Genomic DNA, 19,994 nt, shown 5'->3' with positions numbered 1-19,994 from the left:
TCCTTGGAGGCCAGAGAGGTCGGATCCCCTGTAAATTAGAGTTAAAAAGCAACTGTGCGCTGGGAACTGAACTCTGGTCCTCTGAAAGAACAGCATATGCTCTTAATTGCTGAGGCATCATCCCAGCCCCTGGGGTTGATTTTTCAGACAGGATCTCACTCTTTGCCCAGGCTGGCTATCTGTGCAGTCCAAGCCTCAGACACACAGTCATTTGTAAAAGCCACCACATCAAAAGTTAATGCTTGGAGTCCCGAAGAAAGAGCAGTGATATGCACAGAGAGACACATGGACTCTCTGGGTTCCTTATACATGGAAAAGAGAACCCTATCTTACATTTTGGTATATTAAAAGGCTGAGTGGGGTTACTGGGTTACTGCGAGTGTAGGCCTTATCTACAGCCTTAGAGGTCAAAAGTGGTCAGAGCTTCCTGTGAATATACTTCCCTAAAATGGTACAGCAAAAGGCATTTCCTTTGGGAAATCAGACTACAGTGGTTTCCATTCGGAAGAGACTTGTGATCACCAAACAGAGATAAACTGAATCACAGATTACCTTTGAGTTTAGATTTACCCTTGTTGGAGTCCACTGAAAGACCCTCACTCACAAAGACCTGAGACAGAGATCACTGCAAACTGCAAGAGGTTTATTGACCAAACGTGTTGGGGTCCCTCAGCACTCAGGCAAGAGGAGACCCCAAAGGAACAAAGAGCACACTTTTTCTACCTTGTAAGGGGCAGATTTAGGCAACAGAGCTAGCTGGCTTGTTCTAATTAGTGTAGCAAGTGACCCTTTCAGGCATTGGTTGGTTTGCATGGGGTGACTACCTTTGGCCTAGTGCCTCACTCTGCCTGCCCTTGTTTTTTTTTTTTTTTTTTTTTTCTCAGCATTGTTTAGTCGGCCAGCTTTCTTATCTGGTTCTGCACTTGGCCTGCTAATATAGTTTGGAAAGTCCCTTCAGAGGGGAAAGGGGCTGGGTGGTCTTGAATTTATTTTGGATTCTACACTCTCAATGAAAGCTTTACAGGCTGTCTGTATAGCAAATCATCCTCCTGCCTCAGCCTCCAAAGTGCTGGGATCACAGGTACGTGACCATCGCCTGTAGCTCCTGCCTTACGCTTTTTATACTTATTGGTAGTGTTAGGAATGAATTCAGGGTTGAAAAGAGACCAGCACACCAATGAGAGCAAAACTTTACTTCTGACCATAGGGCACACAGGGGCAGAACAGCAAGCAAGCATACAGGGATAGAAAGTTTACTCAGTTCTTATTCTAACACAGGTGGTGATTGTGACTTTTCCCCATTGTCTGCGGTTTTTTAAGGTGCACAGGTAGGGCTATAGAGTTGACTCACGGCTTGAGAAGTTGAGAGCACTTGTTGCTCTTGCACAGGACCTGGGTTCAAGTCCCAGCACTAGGGGATCTGATGCCCTCTTCTGACCTCTGTTATACTGGGCATACTTATGATATACGTGTATACAAGCAGGCAAAACATTTGTACTGGCTAGTTTTGTGTCAGCTTGACACAAGCTGGAGTTATCACAGAGAAAGGAGCTTCAGTTGAGGAAATGCCTCCATGAGATCCAACTGGAAGGCATTTTCTCAATTAGTGATCAAGGGGGAAAGGCCCCTTGTGTGTGGGACCATCTCTGGGCTGGTAGTCTTGGTTCTATAAGCGAGCAGGCTGAGCAAGCCAGGGGAAGCAAGCCAGTAAAGAACATCCTCTGCATTAGCTCCTGCTTCCTGACCTGTTTGAGTTCCAGTCCTGACTTCCTTAGTGATAAACAGCAGTATGAAATTGTAAGCTGAATAAACCCTTTCCTCCGCAACTTGCTTCTTGGTCATAATGTCTGTGCAGGAATAGAAACCCTGACTAAGACAACATTCATACACATAAATCTTAAATGTTTTTTTTTTTTTACAGGTGCTAAGGAAATTAAGGAAATTGCTAAGGAATCAGAAACTTAATTCACTTACATCCCAAGAATGCAACTGGACCTATGTATGTGACTGTGTGGAGGGGATTAATACATTTGCATAAAGGTTCTTTTTTTACAAGATGGAGGAGATAAAAAGACTGGAACATTTTGTCCTAAACAAAAGTTTTAGGAGCTTGAGAGATGGTTTAGCAGTTAAGAGCACTGACTGCTCTTCCAGAGGTCCTGGGTTCAATTCCCAGCAACCACATGGTGGCTCACAATCATTAGTAATGGGATCTGATGCCCTCTTCTGGTGTGTCTAAAGAGAGCAATGGTGTACTTACATAAATAAAATCTTTTAAAGACCTGTTTGACAGAAAAGACTAGTATTTAATATTTCTTATAGTATTATACACATGACATTCTTCCACCCAAAATTGTATACTTTGTCAATATGTGCCTTGGTAATTTTAGTAATTTTTTCTAGACAGAGTCTTATATAATTCCTACTGGCATCAAATTCACTTATAATTGAGGATTAATTTTTAAAAAGATTTTATTTTATTTATACGAGTAACTGTAGCTGTCTTAAGACACACCAGAAGAGAACATCAGACCCCATTATGGATAGTTGTGAGCCATCATGTGGATGCTGGGAATTGAACTCAGGACCTCTGAAGGAGTAATTGGTGCTCTTAACCTCTGAGCCATCTATCCAGCCTTGGAGGATGATCTTAAATTCCTAAGCCTCCTGTCTCAATCTCTGGAGTCACAGGTATTCACCACTATTTTCCCTGGCAAAAGTTACGAGTTCTTTTTGGTGATGGTTGGTAGTTGTTTTTTGGTTTTGTTTTGTTTTTAATTTGTAAAAGAGAATCCCGCTCTTAGCTGATGCTATACTGGAACTATGTAGCCTAGGCTGCCCTCAAATTGTGGTAATTCTCCTTCCTCAGTTTCCCAAGTGCTAGGATTGCAAGCATGTGCCACCATCCCGCTCTCTGTTGTGGGATTCACCAGAGAAGACTGCAAAGACATGGATTTAAGACAACAGAGAATCTTTATTAGCTGGCCAGCCACTACACTGGGTGTTCAGAGGATCCCAATGTAGCACTGAGCCTTTCTCAGGGTAAGTTTTTAAGCACAAAAACCATGTTTTCAGTTGACATAGTTAACAAAAAGTTAGACAGAAGCAGAAATACAGAAGTTGTAAATCAAGGCTAATACATTTAGAGACTTTCCCAAACTTGTATGGACTTTGACGGATTAAGTCTTTGTTTTAGTTTTGGCCAGTGTACTGTCTACATGCTGAGTTTTACAGCCTGAATGATATTTTCATCATGGAGTCATTTGTGATAAGGTCTGAGGCCCTGTTATACTCTGGGCTTTAGTTTTTAAAGTACTGGTGTTATAGGGCTGGAGAAACAGCTTAGCAGTTGTCTTAGTCAGGGTTTCTATTCCTGGACAAACATCATGACCAAGAAGCAAGTTGGGGAGAAAAGGGTTTATTCGGCTTACACTTCCATACTGCTATTCATCACCAAGGAAGTCAGGACTGGAACTCAAGCAGGTCAGAAAGCAGGAGCTGATGCGGAAGCCATGGAGGGATGTTCCTTGCTGGCTTGCTTCCCCTGGCTTGCTCAGCCTGCTTTTTTTTTTTTTTTTTTTTTTTTTTTTTTTTTTTTTGAGATAGAGTTTCTCTGTATAGCCCTGGCTGTCCTGGAACTCACTTTGTAGACCAGGCTGGCCTCGAACTCAGAAATCCGCCTACTTCTGCCTCCTGAGTGCTGGGATTAAAGGCGTGTGCCACCACGCCCTGCTCAGCCTGCTCTCTTATAGGACCCAAGACTACCAGCCCAGAGATGGTCCCACCCACAAGGGGCCTTTCCCCCTTGATCACTAATTGAGAAAATGCCCCACAGCTGGATCTCATGGAGGCATTTCCCCAACTGAAGCTCCTTGTTCTATAATAACTCCAGCTTGTGTCAAGTTGACACAAAAGTAGCCAGTACGGCAATTAAGAACCTGGCTACTCTTCCAGTGGACCTGGTTTTGGTTCCCAGTAACCATGTGACAGCTCACAACCACTGGTGTCTCTAGTTCCAGTTGTTGGGGGTCTGTTGCCCTCTTCTGGCCTCCTCAGGCACTGAACAGATGTAAATGCCGGCAAAACATTTCTACATGTAAAATAAAAATTATCTCAAAAACTTTAAAAAGAAAGTACTGGCAGCAAAAATACAGTATTTTTGAGAAAGTTGTGAAGTTAGCAATATATGCTCTGATCACTTTAATATGTTTAATACTTTATGTATGTATATAATGGGTTTGTATATGCTTGGCCCAGGGAGTTGCACTATTAGGAGTGCCTTGTTAGAATAGGTGTGTCACCGTGGGTTTGGGCTTTAACACCCTCATTCTAGCTGCCTGGAAGCCAGTCTTCTAGCGGCCTTCAGCTGAAGAGGTCTAACTCTCACCTCCTGCCTTGATGATAATGTACTGAACCACTGAACCTGTAAACCAACCCCAATTAAATGTTGTCCTTATAAGAGTTGCCTTGGTCATGGTGTCTCTTCACAGCAGTAAGACCCTAACTAAGACCTATGTGATACATTATTTCTCTGCTGCCCATGAAATGAACCAATTCAAGCCTGATTAGAGTACATATAGGCAGGTTTATTAGGAAGCTGCTCTCAGGCGAAAGTTCACTGGCCCCAAGGACTGAGGCCAAGGAAGTCACCATGGTGGGGGAGGAGAGAGAAAGAGAAAGGGTGTGAACATAGAGAAGACAGGAGGAGCGATGAGGAAGACCAAAACATCTGGTTTATATAGGGAAGAGCCTCTGGGGGAAGGGCAGTCCAGCCCCTGGGCTGGAAAGTTCAGGGTTACAGCAAGGGTATGCCAGGTAGGGACTGAGGGATGCTGAGAGAACCTGGAGGCCAGGTTTGCTTTGAAATATAAAATTTGCACCTCAGTCCCTTGTCCCAAGGGTACATAACCAAACAATACATATTACCAAGTATCAATTATTTTTTAATTAATTATTTATTTATGTTGAGACAGAGTCTCTTATGGAGCCATGGCTGACTTGGAACTCACTGAGAACTGCCTGCTTCTCCCTCCTGAGTTTCCAGGAATTAAGACCATGGTTGCCAGAATATATATATACCAGAATATATAATTGTATTTATTTATTTCCCTGCACACACACACAACACATGTCTTTTTCACCACAGGCATGCAAAGCCCACAAGGATCAAAAGAGGGTTAGGATCCCATGGAACTGAAGTTACAACCGGTTGTGAGCAGTTGTGAGTGCTAGAAATCAAACCGGTGTCCTCCAGAAGAGCAGCCGTGCTCTTGACCACCGAACCATCTTCCAACCTCAAAACGGAGCTTTTAAAAAAAAAAAAAAATTGTGAGACAGGGTCTCGCTATATACCTGGCTATGTTTCTAAAATAATACTTTCCATTTCTTCTCATAAACCTCCCTCTGATGGTGTGTCTTGGGAGGCGACATCAGGAATTAAGGAACACACAGGAAATAAAAGGATTCAGGAGAGAGTGTAACAGGAACCACCTGTTTCCAGGCTTGTGTGGCCTTTTGGAGAGTGTCTCAGAAAAAGGCGTCTTCCTCGCCCCTCTCCTCCAGTCGCTGAGTCCCTTGCCCCACCCTTTCCCTTGCATCTCTTTAATCTCTACTCGTTTTGCCCCGCCCCTCTACCCAGCTCCTCGCCCCTCCCACTCCCCCATTTCGTCCCGCCCCTCCCAGCCCTCTTCAGCAGCCCGGGTTTGCGCTTCTCACTGTCTTAGCCCTTTGGTGTCTATTAAGTTCCGCGCCAGCGTAAACCATAGTATTCTCCCATCATGCCCCACGTCGGCGTCAGTTTGCAGTTGCCTAGCTACTGGACATGCCCGGAAGACGACTGGTGGGGCGGGACTTCCGGCGCCGCGGTTGCATCAGATTCTGGAAGGCGTCTGTGGCGGCGGCCGCGGGTCTTGATTCCCAGTGATGGCAGGTTCCTCCGCGGAGCAGGGTGAGGTTTGCGGGATGACTGTGGAGCTCTGGGTACAAGCATGGCCCGAGTAGGCAGTACCGGGCTGGGGCTGTGTGGGCAGCATGGTCCAAGGAGGCAGTGCCCAGGCCAGTGCTGTGGCGACAGCGGTGGAACGAGTGGGTAATGCCAAGCGAGCCAGGGGTTGGGGGCAGCAAGACCCAGGGACTCAGTGCTCAGGTCGGGTCTGTGGGGACAACCATGGACTAAGTGGGCAGTGCCCAGACCAGTGATCCGAAGATAGTAAAGGCTTAAATGGGCAGTGGCAGGCAAAGGCTGTTCGGCAGAGGATCCCTGGGCGGGAAGTGACCAGCCAGGGCTCTAGAGTGGAGGCTATTGGGTTGGGCAGTGGCTAGGTCAGGGCTCTAGGAACAGTGCATGCCCAGGTGGGCAGTGACAAGCTAGAGATCTGGATTAGGCAGTGACTGGAGTGGGCAGAGATGGATCCTCAGGTGAGTAGTATCCAGTCCAGGGCTCTGGGATAAAACGTTCTCCGGTAAGCCTGTGGGGACAGCCGTGGCCCAAGTGGGCAGTGCAAAACCAAAGCTCTGGGGATGGCCAGCGTCTCAATGGACAGTGGCAGGCCAGGACCTGGGGGTGGCTGCCATGACTCCCTGAAGCTAGAGTACTCCTTGGTGGGACCTGACTCCTGTCTTGTAAGTGCCTCCCTTCCTCAGCTTCAATTTTTTGATTGGGTTAAGGCTAAAGTTTCCTTGGATACTCAGCAATAGGAGAGATGGTCCTGTTTCAAATAGCCTGACTCTAGTTGGTACCTGGATGAGACCTCACCACTCCCCCTCCTGCCCTGGCTGGACTTTGGGGGTAAGGCAAAGGCCCAAAGATTGTTTTGGTCTTCTGCCCAAGCAGGTGGGCGGAAGGGCACATGAGGTTGGTACTTAGGGAAGTAGGGCAGAGGAAGCAGGGACTCCGTGTACGCATACATGAAAGAGCTTGGGGATTTATGAAGGCTTTAATCTCCAGTGTGGTCAGCAGTCACCACAGAGACCTGTCCAGTCAGAGCATCACTGTCAGAGCATCATTGGCAATCTACTTTATTGCCAATTGGGAGATTCCCTCAGAAAGCAGTCACTTACGTCACCCCAGGGTAGACCTGGGCCTTGGCAGATCGCTGAAGAGCAGTGTCTTTTCTCATCTTTTTAGCAAGTGGGTTCTAGAAAGAGCAAAGGCCTTGGCCCATATCCTGGAAGGTGAGAAGCAAGCCTTCAAAGGCAGAATGCTTAGTGTAGGTTTTAGTCTCTGTGATGAAGCCAGAAATTAGATGTGAGCTCTGACTTCTCAGTTACCTGTCTCCAAGATCTCTCAGGCATCCTGTGGTGCTCTGTGGTTACTGTGGCCTTGCTGGATTCTGATCACCTGAGTACCCAGATGACAAGACTGCTTAGCATGTGCCTAGTGACAGTGGTACCTACCTTTGTATTCTAGCATTCCACTCAACTGGCATGCCTAGTTTCTATCTGCTTCACCCACAGCAGCTTTTGTAAGTCCACCTAGACTACTATAACACAGAAGCATGGCCAGCAGCTCCACCCTGAGCTGCCCAACAGGTCTAGGATCACAACTATGCCCATACTCACATTACAGGAAATGGGTCCTGCCACTGAGGGTGGTGTAGTCATAGGAAGAACTTGGAACAGTGCCAGGTGTGTAAGGACCAGGTCTGTCAAGAATGGGACTCTGCGACTCCATCCATCCATCCATCCATCAATCCATCCAATTAGACAGGGTTTCATATAGCCCAGGCTGGAATTCCCGATCCTTCTGTCTCCTATAGGGATGGCAGGTATCACAACACCATGTCTAGCTTCCTCTTTGGCTTTTAAGTAAAAGTGTATACATGATGTGCAGATCTCAGGGGAGATCACAAGTCCTGAGGGAAGATGATCCAGGAGTCAGAACTTCCATGAAAATCCAGGAATGGGTGTGTGGTGGCATGTGCCTGTCACTCAGTAATTTTAGTGCTCCAGAGGCAGAGGTAAGGGGATCTCTAAGAATTCAAGGCCAGCCTGTTTTACATAGTAAGTTCGAGGCCAGTCATAGATAATAGATACATAGTGAAACTTTGTCTCAAACAAATTAACAAAAAAACGAAAGAAAAAAGCAACTCAGAGAAGGTAGCCACTTTTAACAAATCCAACAAAGCTATGTGTGGCTACACATCAGTAATTCTTACACTCTGGGAGATGAGGCAGGAGGATTACCAGTTTGAGACCAGCCTGGACTACATGGGATCCTGTTTTAAACAATATAAAACCACTCAGGAACTGGAAAGCCACAGTACAGAGATGGCCTTTAGTTGCAACTTGAGGGCACTGGGGTGATTGCTTTTCCCTTCCTGTTTCCTCAGAAGATGGCCGAAGCTCTGAATGACGTGGGACACAATGTCACCCAGAGTATGGGATCGCAGGCTTATTTCAGGCCCTCTGATAGGTGGAGCTCATCTCAGGTGCCAGATTTTCCCCATAGCTTAACCACATAGTCTTCATAATCATGCCTAACATGTAGTCTGCCACAGTACAAGTCCCAGGGCAACTGCAACGGTGCCTGTGTTCCTTGTGACCCTTCCTGTGCAGATGAGCACCCTGAGGTCTAGAGAAGTAAAGTGTTCAGTCTGCCATCACCACAGCTAGAGACAGGCCAGGTACCCCTGGGTGCAGGGACTTCAGCTACCATGTAGCGACCCTTTTTCAGAATCTCTTAGAATGACCAGGTTGGTTCCAGTTGCCAGGTACAGGAAGTAGAAAACAGAGCAAAATAGACCTCTCTTTTTTTTTTTTTTTTTTTTTTTTTTTTGTTTTCTGTTTCAAAATGCTTTATTTTTACTTGGTCCAAGATGTGGGAGAGGCTCCAGGGCAACTGTCTAGTGGCTTGAGAAGTTCATTCAGGTAGAGGTCCTGTGGCGGGTTGGTGCAGAGCAGAGGAGGGAGCCCCTTGGAAGGCACAGAGGCCTCCTAGTCGTGCTTGAGAGTGAGGCGCTCAGATACTCGCCCAGAGATCCCTGGGGCGTGCCAAGTCTGCGCTGGTTGTGGCCCTGCCAGCCTAGGGAGGTCAGCCAGGTGGTTGCCCATCTTCTTGATGAGCGTCACCTCCTTATCCAGGAAGTGGCTTTCCAAGGTGTCACAGAGATGAGGGTCTGTGCGGGCAGAACCCAGGGCATGCAGATCCACGAGAGCCTGGCTCTGGTTCTTCTCCAGGGCCAAGGCAGCTTCCATGGCCTCCTGGGTTTTACCCCATTCATCTTGGGGTGGTTTCTGCACATCCTGGAAGGGTGCACAGCTCCCACGATTCTCCTGCAACTTGAGGAGACACTCGGTGCCCTCACTCTTCTCCTCAGCCAGTTTGAAGAAGAAGTGGCCTACGCCCTCCAAAACCACGTCATCCCGATCAAAACAGCACAGAGAGAGGTAGGCATAGGAGGCCTGCAGGTGCAAGTTGACCAGTGCAAGTTCTCAGCAGCTTCCACTTTGGTGGAATAATGGCTGATTCAGAGTATGGAACTAACCTCGAAGACAGTGCTAGCTGGTCCTAAGAGCCGAAGGCAGCGAGGAGATGGTCCTGGAGGCTGTGACTGGAGAGACTTGTAAGGTGGCTGGAAGCTATTAAAGTGTGAGTCCCCGGATCTGTTCCGTCCAAACACGGTTGAAGCAAGACACAGAACCATGGGACCTCCAAGGCACTGCCAAAGTGGACCTTTTTGAAGGATGCAGATATTTGCTTATCTTTGGCCTTATGTTCATTCATGGCAGTAGCCTCTGAATATATGAATGTTTTCTGGCATCTTGAGCAGCAGCTCCTGGTGGCAGTAGAGTGGGAACCCCATAGGGAACATATGGGAAAGGAGAAGCAGGAGCAGCTAGAGGGCCCGGGGGTGGAGGGAGGGGGTGCCCGGGGGCGGGGGAGGGGGTGCCCAGGGGTGGGGGTGGGGTGCTTTTGCAGGGAGGAAACAATCTGCAGGTGTGGTTACTTTTGGGACATCTGCAAGGTGAGGGCTTTGAGGGACCCTTAGCAATAGTGACAGTAGTAGACAGAAGTCAAGAGCAAGTGACGGTATAGCCCCGTGTCAAGTCAAGGCTTACCCTCTGGGAGCTTAGGGGGCTGCTCCAAGAAATGCTCTCTTCCAGTGTACTTGAAAGGGGACAGGGCCAGGTGCTGAGAGCGGTGTGAATGCTGATGGAAAGAGCCAGGCAGGGTGTGAATGCTGAGCGGGTGTGAATGCTGATGGAAAGAGCCAGGCAGGACGCTGCTTCCACATGTTAGGACTATGGATCATTGGAAGTGATTTTTGCTTCTTCGTTGTGCTGAGTGCCAGCTCCTGTGTAGTCTCAGTGGCTGATTGGTCTGTAGCTGTGTCAGTTACTGTCTACCTCTGGGACGGTCCCACCATCAGAGCGCTCTGCTCTTTGTAAGTTCAGGGGATGAGCTGCAGGTGTGCCCTTCTGTGGAGGCAGAATAGTTTGACCATGATGTTCGAAGGGTCCTGGTGACATCAAGTTTGCCGAATGGGCCTGGGAGGAATTTTTTTGTTGTCAAGCAATGAACAGTCAGGGAATGGCTTAACCGACTCCCCTGAGAAAGCTGACCTGTTCTAGGCGTTTCCTCCAGGAGTGTCTGCACAGCTCCAGCTGGAGCACCTTGCACATCCTCAGTTCCCCTTCTCACCTGCAGGCTTTGCTCCCTCACAGTGGTCTGGGCTGTGCTACCCAGAGCCTTTGGGATCCTGTGGTCAGGCACATTCCTCCAGGGAGCCTCTGGAGTACTTCAGTGATTACAATCATCGTAATGCAGGAGCAATTATAGTAATGACAGCAGCAAGCCTGGCGCTGGCTCTTTGCCAGAGGTTTGTAAAGCGTGTTAAGTGTAATTGCACTTAGAGCTCCAAGGCTTTATGAGGCTGGTGGTATTAAGTGTGCTTCCTTCTGAAGAGGGCAGGTGCTTAGCCTGCTGGCAAGGCCCATCTTCCAGAGCTCTCTGCAGCCCAGTGCTGTCTCCCAATGCTGGCCATAGCAGTTATCATTAGGGAACCTCGTGGGTACTTAGAGAGGAAAACAAGCGATGAAGTAAATATTTGGAGTTTTCCTGGCCATGGCTCAGTGGTCTCGGGGACTGCTAGGCAGGGACTGCCTTCCTTCTTGGGTAGCCTCTTTATCTGGGAAGAGATGTCCTGTTAATTTCACCCAAGTGGCCTAGAGGCAGGGTCATGAGAATGCAGTTGGAGGGCCCTCTTTGTAGAGCAGAAGGCCCAGATCTAGTTCTGTCACCTTGGCTGAGGGGCTGGAACAAGGGGTTCTTCTTCAAAGCCTACAACTGGGTCCTGAGAGCCTCTTGCTTAAAGAAGGAAAGGAAACTGAAACTGGGAATTGTAAAAGTAACTTTTATTCTCCTGTAATAATTGTTACCCCGAGGCTTACTGCCTCAGTCTACTAATCTAGGCCTAGAATGCTTTCAGCCTCTGAGACTTACTGCTGAATAAGCTCGCCCTTTCTAGTTCCTTCTGAACTCTAGTTGGCTGGTTCAACTCAGCTGCTCTGGTTCAAACTCCTCTCCAAGCTGACTGATTCAATCTGCTTTCTCTCTCTTGGCCTCTCCTGAACAGCTCTGCTTGGCCTCATATTAACTTTGGCAATATGTTCCAATCTTCTGGCCCCTTCTCATTCTCTGGCTCATTCTGTCTTCACCTGTCTCTATAAAACTCTCCCCATAAAACTACCTCCTCCCTTTTTCCTCTCAACACTGCCCCTTAAGTAGCTTCTCTTTCCTCTTTCTTCTTATGAGAGTCGAGCATATTCTATTCCATCAAATCTTTGTCTGCTTCATCACTCTGTCTGCCACACAATTTGACATCATTTTCAAACATGGGTGCTTCTTTCTACAAACTAACTCTACCTTCATTGTTTGGAATTAAAGCTGTGTACTAAGGGCTGAGTACTGAGGAAAAGATACAGGGCTTGCAGTGTCCCATAGGGTTTCTACTGCTATGATAGAATAAATACCATGACCAAAAAACACCCAGGAAAAGAAGGGTTTATTTTTTCAACTCTCAGGTGACATTCTGTATTGCTAAAGGAAGTAGGGTAGCAACTCAAAATGGGGCAGGAACCTGGAGGCAGGAGCTGATGCAGAAGCCATGGAGGGGTGCTGTTAACTGGCTTGCACCTTAGGGTTTGCTCAGCCTGCTTTCTCACACGTCCCAGGACCACCAGGGATGACACCACAGTGGGCTAGCTCTCAATTACTAATTCAGAAAATATGCCACAGGCTTGCTCCTAGGCCATTCTGGTGGCAGAATGTTCCCAACTGACGTTCCCTTTTCCTAAATGACCAACTTAGACCTAGTTGACATAAAACTAGCTAGGACATGATGTAAAAGTCCAGCCACGATAGAAGCTTAGACTTCTCTCCTCCTGGAGCTCATGCAGAACACTGCCTGGAGACTGTCCACTCTCAGGGGTGTGGGTGATGGCAGTCATAGCTGTTATATACCCTTTGTAGCAGGTGCCCCAGTGGAGGGGTCAGGTGTCCTCAGAGCAGTTCCTCCTGGCAGCCCTGAACACTCTTAGTGGGTTTGGAGAACTTAGGAAGGGATATGGTATTTCGCTTCTGGAAGCCATATTTGTTCCAGTCTACAGGCTTATGCGTGGCTATGTCATGTGCTGAGGGCTCTTCAGCTGCTACCCTCTCCGCAGCATGCAAGTAGCCATTTCATTAATTGATTAGTTTATTTTGTGGTGCTGGACATCAAACCCAGAGCCTTATACTTGCTAGGTGAGTACTCTGAGCTACATCTCCAAGAGATTTGCCTGCTTCTGCCTCTGCTGAAATTAAAGGTGTACATGAAAATGCCTGACCCAAGTTAGCCATTTTAAAGTACACAATCCCTGGCATTAATCCCTGGCGTCACTCACGGTACTGCAGACCACCTCAGTATACATATGAAGCCTTTCCTTAAGGCTTTAGGAGGGAACCTGACCTGCCCCACTGTCACCCTGCCATCCTTCTGCATGCCCACCCTGTGGTCCTTCCTCTTCTGGATGTCTGACACGCAGGAAAGGGCTTTGACAAACACAGCTGTCTGGCTCTTGTACCTTGGAAGCTTTCTGTGCGCATACCTGACATCCTGTGACCTATTTGTTTTTTTCTATCCTGTGCCCTCTTGCCTGCCCTGTCTGATGTTGCATCTCCCCTACTCGCTTGCCTGACATGTGCTGTTCTGCCTGCTTGCCTGCCTGCCTGATGTCATGGGTTGTCTGCCCTCTGGCCTGACATCCTGTGCCCTCTGTCTTTGCAGCTGCCGACTACAGGTCCATTCTGAGCATTAGTGACGAGGCAGCCAGGGTGCAGGCCCTGGACCAACACCTCAGCACGCGTAGCTATATCCAGGGGTACTCCCTATCCCAGGCAGATGTGGACGTGTTCAGGCAGCTCTCGGCCCCTCCCGCTGACTCAAGGCTCTTCCACGTGGCTCGGTGGTTCAGGCACATAGAAGCGCTCCTGGGTGGCCCCCAAGGCAGAGACGAGCCCTGCAGGCTTCAAGCAAGTGAGTAACAGCAGTGAACCTCTGCTTCAAGGTCAAGGGCATGAGGTGCTACAGGGCAGTGGATATCCTGCTGGAGACTCACCTCCATATTTCAGTCAAGTGTTCCTGTGGGGCAGAAGCCATGCTTGTTGGGTCTGGTAGGATAAAGTCATGTAACCAACATGTAGCTCAGCGCCACCTTTGGGACCACTTCAGGGCCATACTAGATGCTGTTACAGACCTGTCTTGGGGTTCCACTAATGCTTTGATGGGAGTGGCTCTTGGTTCTTGTCTTTAGTCCCATAGGTTACATTTGTTTCTCTTCAGATGCAATGTCACTAAATATTGGATCTGTATTCATTGACCAAAAAAATGCATAAGTCTCCTGTCTGCTTTGAAATGAAGTCAGTCATGCCTGTGGGTGCTGCTGGTGTCACTGGGCACAATTGTTAGGATGAGGAGGCAGGACTGGGAAGGCTCTGGCTTGGGACTCCAATGGTTTGTCATCTTGATCTGGCCATATGGGAAAGCTCCCTTCTGTGGGTGCTCCTTTCTGACGTTGCCTGAGGCCCTTGAGCCCCAGACTCCCTTGGCTGTAGTACACGTTTCCTTTATGTGGAGAGGGCTGAGTGCTGACTTATGGTAGTCCCTGCTATGGCCTCCTTGAGGCTTTGCAGGCTTGGGTTGGGAACTTGGAGCATGTTGAAGAGTCTCCTAGGGTCAGGAAAAGTCTTGACTTTTCTGGATTATCCCAAGTAAAACCCTGTCCCAGCCTAGGTGGGAGGTGTGGCTGCATAGTCTCGCCTAGACCTCTGCTGTTCCTGTATCCAGCACTGTCCCAGGTGTCCACTGTGTTCCAGATGTCATATATAACACCAGGTGTCTTCTCCAAAGATCTCAGGGAGTCAGACTGAACACTGTGCCCCAACTCCAAGTTAAGGCAGTAGGAAGGGGGGCCAGGGATGGGCCCTGGCCTCAACAGCCAGCCATCTAGGCTTCATTTATGGTTCTGGGAAGAACCAAATAGACATACCACTATCTGTGCTAGTGGACACAGCAGAGCATTGCTTCTCAGGGGCCTTGTGACCAATGAAGAGAAGGGCCTCCCACTACAGGCAGCCACTATCTACTGAGGCTTCTCTGAGGGATGCTGTTGAATGGAAGAGGGACCAAGGACAGCACTAACGTCCTCTAACAGGGTTGCCCTGCTTCCTCTAGCACCACAGTTGCCCACAGGGCCATGAGGTCCTTGTAATCTTGTGAAGAAAATGCATTAGGTCAGATCCCTAATGTAGAAACATGCAAAAGCTGAGAGAGGAGGAGGCTGGAGCTGGGCTGCCCATAACTGTTCACTGGCTTTTGGCAGGCCCAGGCTCCAGAGTCCACATCATGTCTCTGGATTAATGGTAGCTCTGTCTGCCTCCATACGGCTATGAGGATTAGAATTCTCCCTGTCCTGGGTGTCTTCTAAAGCATGCTCTCCAAATGAGAAAGAACACTTCCTCACTTCAAGCCCACAACATAGCCCACCGTTCTTACTGCTTGCTGTTCTATACATAAAGCATGTCCCATCTTGTCTTCACCACCCTTGCCTTCTCAAGGCTGAGGCCCTAGCAGCAAAGTATCCTCTCAAACATGGAAAATGTATGTGTTCTTTTTAGCCTTCATAGTTCCCTTCCTGAAGAGCCAGCCCACTTGTCACCATCCTTCCCTCTGTCACCCTGTGTGGTTCAGCATGGAGGTCCACTCCATCCTCGGGCTTTGAGCTTGCTTGGGGGCTCTCACCTGGATGTGGGCTCAAGCTCCTGCATTACCTCACACCCTTAGAGCTGGCCGTTGCTTCCCAGCAGCTTCTCCATCCTTGAACCTGCAGCCTCTTGCATCCTATTTTCAAAGTGTAGCTGTCTGCGTTACAAAGCTGCCTGTTTTGTAGTCAGTGACACTTGCAGTACTAGACCTGTGCCACCACAGGTGCCTGGCCCAGAGTGGGACTGTTTCAGAAGAAACCTAAAGAGGCTGACAACACCTAGGAAACTGCTGTGGGTCCTTAGACTGTGGGTTCAGGGAGAACCTAAGAACCTCTCCTGTGTGCCCTGTTGACCCAGAGAACCTGTGAAGGCAGGCTGTTGTATATCTTGCCCTGTTGCACCCTTTTCCAATCCAGAATGTGTCTCTGCCGGATGAGCTTAAAGCCTGTCACTGGGCTGTGGGTCTGTGGCAGCGTTCAATGTAGCAGCCCTTGGTAGTGTCTCTTCTTGTGAGAATCCAGCAGCATCTCCATTTTTGGTGTCACCTCTGGGTCTTTTGAGGAAGTACAGTTTCAGAATCCTCCCATCACATTGAGATACTTTCTGGTCAGGTACTAATGTGCTCAGGGTAAGCTGAGACTGAGCTTGGTGTCTGGTGAAGAGTTGGAGTTTCCTCCATCCCAGCCTCTGTCTGCCCGTGATGGGACCCCACACCTGGAGGAAGGAGCTCCTGCTTGCTGCTGACTGCTGTCTCCCCTCCCTCATATACCCCCACACAGTGATGGTCCTCCCCTTCATTCTCGTTAATAGCCTGTTAATTACCAGTCTCCTTTATTCTGTCTAGTGTGATCTGGGCAAGGATGGAGCCTGGGGATGGCCCGTGCCCTTAACAGATTTCTCTGTGACTTAAAGCAGAATCAACAGGTAGACCTATTGAGGTGTGGTGTCACTTATAGTCAATTTTGCATAGGAGTCAGAGGTGGCCAGAGGCAAGAGAAGTGTCCATGGTGAGGGAAGACCAGGACCAGGTCAGCTCAAGACCTTCCACCTTGCTCAGCAGAGGTGAGGGGGGCAGAGGGACTGGACACCAAGGTGCATTAAGGTCTGCCACAGGTGGTCCAGTGAGATCCATACTCGTAGACCTGCATAGGGGAGCAACACAGGGCCTGGCTGTCAGCAGGACTAAGGAGGAAGGCAGGTATGCCCGACAGAGCATGGGCAGGCTGTGGATGGTCATATGGTTTCCTGGTGGGTTTCAGTCAGCTTTTCTAGACTGAGATTGTGAGGCTTGAAGCATCACCCTTGTGACATCTCAGAGTACCCAGGCATGCAGATTAGGGACGTCCTTTCTAGAAACAGGTCTGTCTTCAGGGAAAGACCTTCAGGCCTCAGATAAAGAGGCCTGGGTCATGTATCCAGAGAGCAGGCACTGCCTGAGAGAAAGAGGCTAGGCTGTGGAGCCTGCCAGTGTGGACCGGCCTGGGTCAGGGTGGGAGTGCAACAGACTTGTATCCAGAGCTTAGGGTCAGTCTAGCTGTGGGCCAAGCCAGATATGATGCCAAGGACAGAGACAGGAGGGGCTGGAGGCTATTCTTACCTTAACCTTTGTTGCACCCGGTGACTTGGAGGTGGCCTGTGTATCACAAAGTGTCCACAGACTGTTACCTTGCCCAGGCAAAGGATCCTGAGAGCTGGAGGCAGCAAGGGCAGCAATGACACTGCCATGTCATAGTCAGAGCCTATGGAGACCCAGAGGCATGGACAGCATTGTGTGGGGATGGGTGCACGGCCAAGGGCTGGTGGGAGGTGTGTGGCATATCATGAGGGTGTTCTTGAGTCTCTCTGGAGGTCTTGTTGGAATGCAGCAGCAGAAGGTGAACTGAAGATCACAAGCCACATACATGCCTTTAAGCCTAGCACTGAGAAGGCAGAGGCCAGAGGAGCCTCCGTTTGAGGCCAGCCTGAACGACATGAGAAGTTCCAGAACAGCTGGGGCTACAAAGCGAGAATCTGTCTCAAAAGCACAAGTGCCATTGCTCAACCCTGGCGTTGAGAGCCAGAGGTGACCTGCCATGTGACCCATCTGTTCTTGTGCTTCCAGGTAAAGGCCGGCGAGTGCAGCCTCAGTGGTCCCCCCCAGCAGGGACTGAGCCCTGCAGGCTCCGCCTCTATAATAGCCTCACCCGGAACAAGGTAAGAAAGTTTGCACATGACTCCCATGTTCCCTCAGTTTAAGCTCAGAGTCCTTCTGTTACTCCAATGCTGGGCTATGGCCTCTGCATCTTCTGTTTCTCCTCTGCCTTGGCTTCTGCAACCCAGACAGAGCTGTGCACTGAAACAAGGGTGCAGATGCCTTGTACACGACAGTACTTTGGGGAAGTCTGCCTGCTGGCCTCTCAGCATTGGCCAGGCCTGAGCGTTCAAGGTCCTAACAGCCAAGCCAAGTGCTGGCAGCTTTCAGGAGGACTCATGGCTATCATACACTGTCCTAAGCGAAGCAGATTAGGCAAAGTGGCAAACCCGCCAGGTGGTGTTGGAGCCCAGCATGTGCCAGGAAGCCACTACAGCCTCTTAACCTGATAGGCTCATCATGGTTTGCTATACTTAGCTCACACCCATAGTGGCACAGGCTTCAGAAAGCTCTCCAGTTGTGGGATGGTGATTATTACTTTTTTATTGTTTTACTTCTAATTATGTGTATATGTGTGTATCTATGTGGTGCTATGAGCATGTGAATACAGTGCCCACCGAGGCCAGAAGCTTCAGGTTCCTTAGAGCTGTGAGCCACCCAGCATGGGTGCTGGGAATTGAAATCAGGTCCGTCAAAGCAGTATGCATTCATCTCTCCAGCACCCTGGCTGAGTGTTTGATCACATGCTCAGCAAGCAGGAGACATGTCTGGGACAGGTCCCATCGACTTACGTAACTCACTGGTAGTGACACCTCCCAGAGAAGTCTGTGACTGTTTGGATGCTCTGGCCCCTAAGCCGGGCTCCTCTGGGAAGGACAGACCTTGGCTAGCTGCTCTTAGCCCTTTGTTCTTTATCTGAGGAAGATGGCATCTGTGCCAACCTCCTGAGGTGGTTATCTAGAGCAGTTAGGATCCAGGCTGGTATTTGTTAGCTGCAATTCTTGCTAAGCCGACATTTTCACAACAGCAACTTTGTTCCCTTCTCCACTCTGAGGAAGAAGAGGAGGAGGAGAAGGAGGAACATTCCAGGGAGGGAGGGGGTGAGGACACCTCACCAGGCTCTCACTACACAGCTTACTGAATGCTATGACTTTATCAGTAAAACAGGAGACAGGAGGGTCTTGCTGGTTGTGGCTTAGGCCTTTGAGGTGGAGGTAGGAGGATTGTGAATTCAAAGCCAGATTCTGGCTCACAAATAAATGGCCCTCAGCCATCAGTTAGTGTGCTGTCTATGGCTCCTCTTGCTGTGCTGTGGAGTGTCTTGAGTTTCTGGTGATGGCATTCCTTGTTTTTTAACAAGGATGTATTTATACCTCAAGATGGGAAGAAGGTGACGTGGTACTGTTGCGGGCCGACTGTCTATGATGCGTCTCACATGGGACATGCCAGGTGGGTCTGATGCTGGGGATCGGTACTACTGGAGAATTAAAGAGCCTGTGTTGCCATCCTGGAGTCTACCCAGTCACTGTCTCTACCCCGGTGGATATGTGATGTATACATGCAGACCTAAGGTGTAGTGGGCCACGATCCCTTCCCTGACACACAGACACACACGTTAACGGTGTGACTTTTCGGAGTTAATGGCTGATGGGGTAAAAGCCATGGAGCCTGTCCCTAACACGCTGAATTTCCTTAGCCTGGGTGTCTGGTCCAGAAGTGCTGAGGGTCGCAGGTTTTCGGATTTTGGACCATTTTCATCTAAATGGGAGGTCTTGGGGATGGAACCCATACTAAAACCCAGCATTTACCTATGTCACGTGTATCCTATGTACATATTCTAAAGGTAATTTTAATTCTTAACAGTTTTGTTGATGAAATATTATAGCATGGAAGTTTGTCTTTGTGGCATCGTGTGGGTGCTCAGAAAACTTGGATTTGGGGGTGTTTTCAGTTTTAGGGTGCTCAGTTTGTTCATGTTCTTGCAATATCAAACTAACAGGCACTGTGTGCCAACTGGGGAACTGTGCTTTCTGCTGCTTCAGGTCCTACATCTCCTTCGATATCCTGAGGAGGGTGCTGAGGGATTACTTCCAGTATGATGTCTTTTACTGCATGAACATCACAGACATTGATGATAAGGTAAGGGGGGCGCCTGTGTTAACATTCAGACCTGATGGCTAACATGAGAGGAAGCAGGACTTTGAGATAAGAAATCCAGCTGCCCACCGTCACTTAGGAGGCTGAGACTGGATGATTTGAGTGTGAGGCCAGTCGGGACTGCATAAGGACTTACAGGACTGCTGGGCCACATGGATGGACAGATGGGCTGGAGAGGAGGCAGGCTCGTGTCTGGCCTAATAAACAGTGAGTCCCTGCAGTGAACCGATACACAGTTTATGCAGAGGTAGTCATTTGCACAGGTGCCTAGATGCTTCGAGAAATCTGCAGATTCTGAGCATTGGCTAAGTTCCCATAACTCCTGGTTCTTTGTGGAAGCAGGTCCTCTCTGTATCTTGCTAGCTGAGAAAGTTGGGGCCTCAGTGACCTGTATTTAGATACCCAGATGTTCACAGTAAACCTCAGCCCCACTTTGCAGGTACAGAAGGAATGGTGGTAATG

At 49.0% G+C, this 19,994-nt stretch overlaps 1 protein-coding gene, 1 long non-coding RNA gene and 1 pseudogene across 8 annotated transcripts in view; 1 reads left to right on the top strand and 2 right to left on the bottom strand.

Annotated features, from left to right (window-relative positions):
- Window positions 1-5,070: 5,070 nt before the first annotated feature.
- On the bottom strand, window positions 5,071-5,825 carry Gm15579. Its single transcript, XR_870064.3, has 2 exons — window positions 5,716-5,825; window positions 5,071-5,306 (listed from the first exon to the last, which is right to left on the bottom strand). It is a non-coding gene; the product is annotated as a predicted gene 15579 (long non-coding RNA).
- Window positions 5,826-5,838: 13 nt separating this feature from the next.
- The window catches only part of Cars (cysteinyl-tRNA synthetase), a 42,861-nt gene continuing 28,705 nt past the window's right edge, over window positions 5,839-19,994 (top strand). For 3 of the 7 annotated variants that reach the window (XR_378611.2, XM_006508627.2, XM_017322295.1), the window contains exons 1-5: window positions 5,841-5,947; window positions 13,269-13,517; window positions 17,346-17,437; window positions 18,736-18,824; window positions 19,418-19,514. Coding sequence is in view for 6 of the 7 variants with exons in the window: in XM_006508627.2 (XP_006508690.1) it covers window positions 5,923-5,947; window positions 13,269-13,517; window positions 17,346-17,437; window positions 18,736-18,824; window positions 19,418-19,514 (552 nt within the window). In the remaining variant the exon portion in view is untranslated. Of the gene's footprint in view, window positions 5,948-13,268; window positions 13,518-17,345; window positions 17,438-18,735; window positions 18,825-19,417; window positions 19,515-19,994 lie in introns of all 7 variants that reach the window. The other 4 variants (NM_013742.5, NM_001252593.1, XM_030242631.1 and 1 more) reach the window with 4 other exon arrangements.
- Window positions 8,749-9,724, bottom strand: Gm15580 (annotated as a pseudogene).

Source organism: Mus musculus, chromosome 7, assembly GCF_000001635.26.
Source record: "Mus musculus strain C57BL/6J chromosome 7, GRCm38.p6 C57BL/6J".
In the NCBI taxonomy this organism is placed as follows: Eukaryota; Metazoa; Chordata; class Mammalia; order Rodentia; family Muridae; genus Mus; species Mus musculus.
Note: the sequence above shows the minus strand (reverse complement) of the source record. Positions and strands in the feature narration are given on the sequence as shown.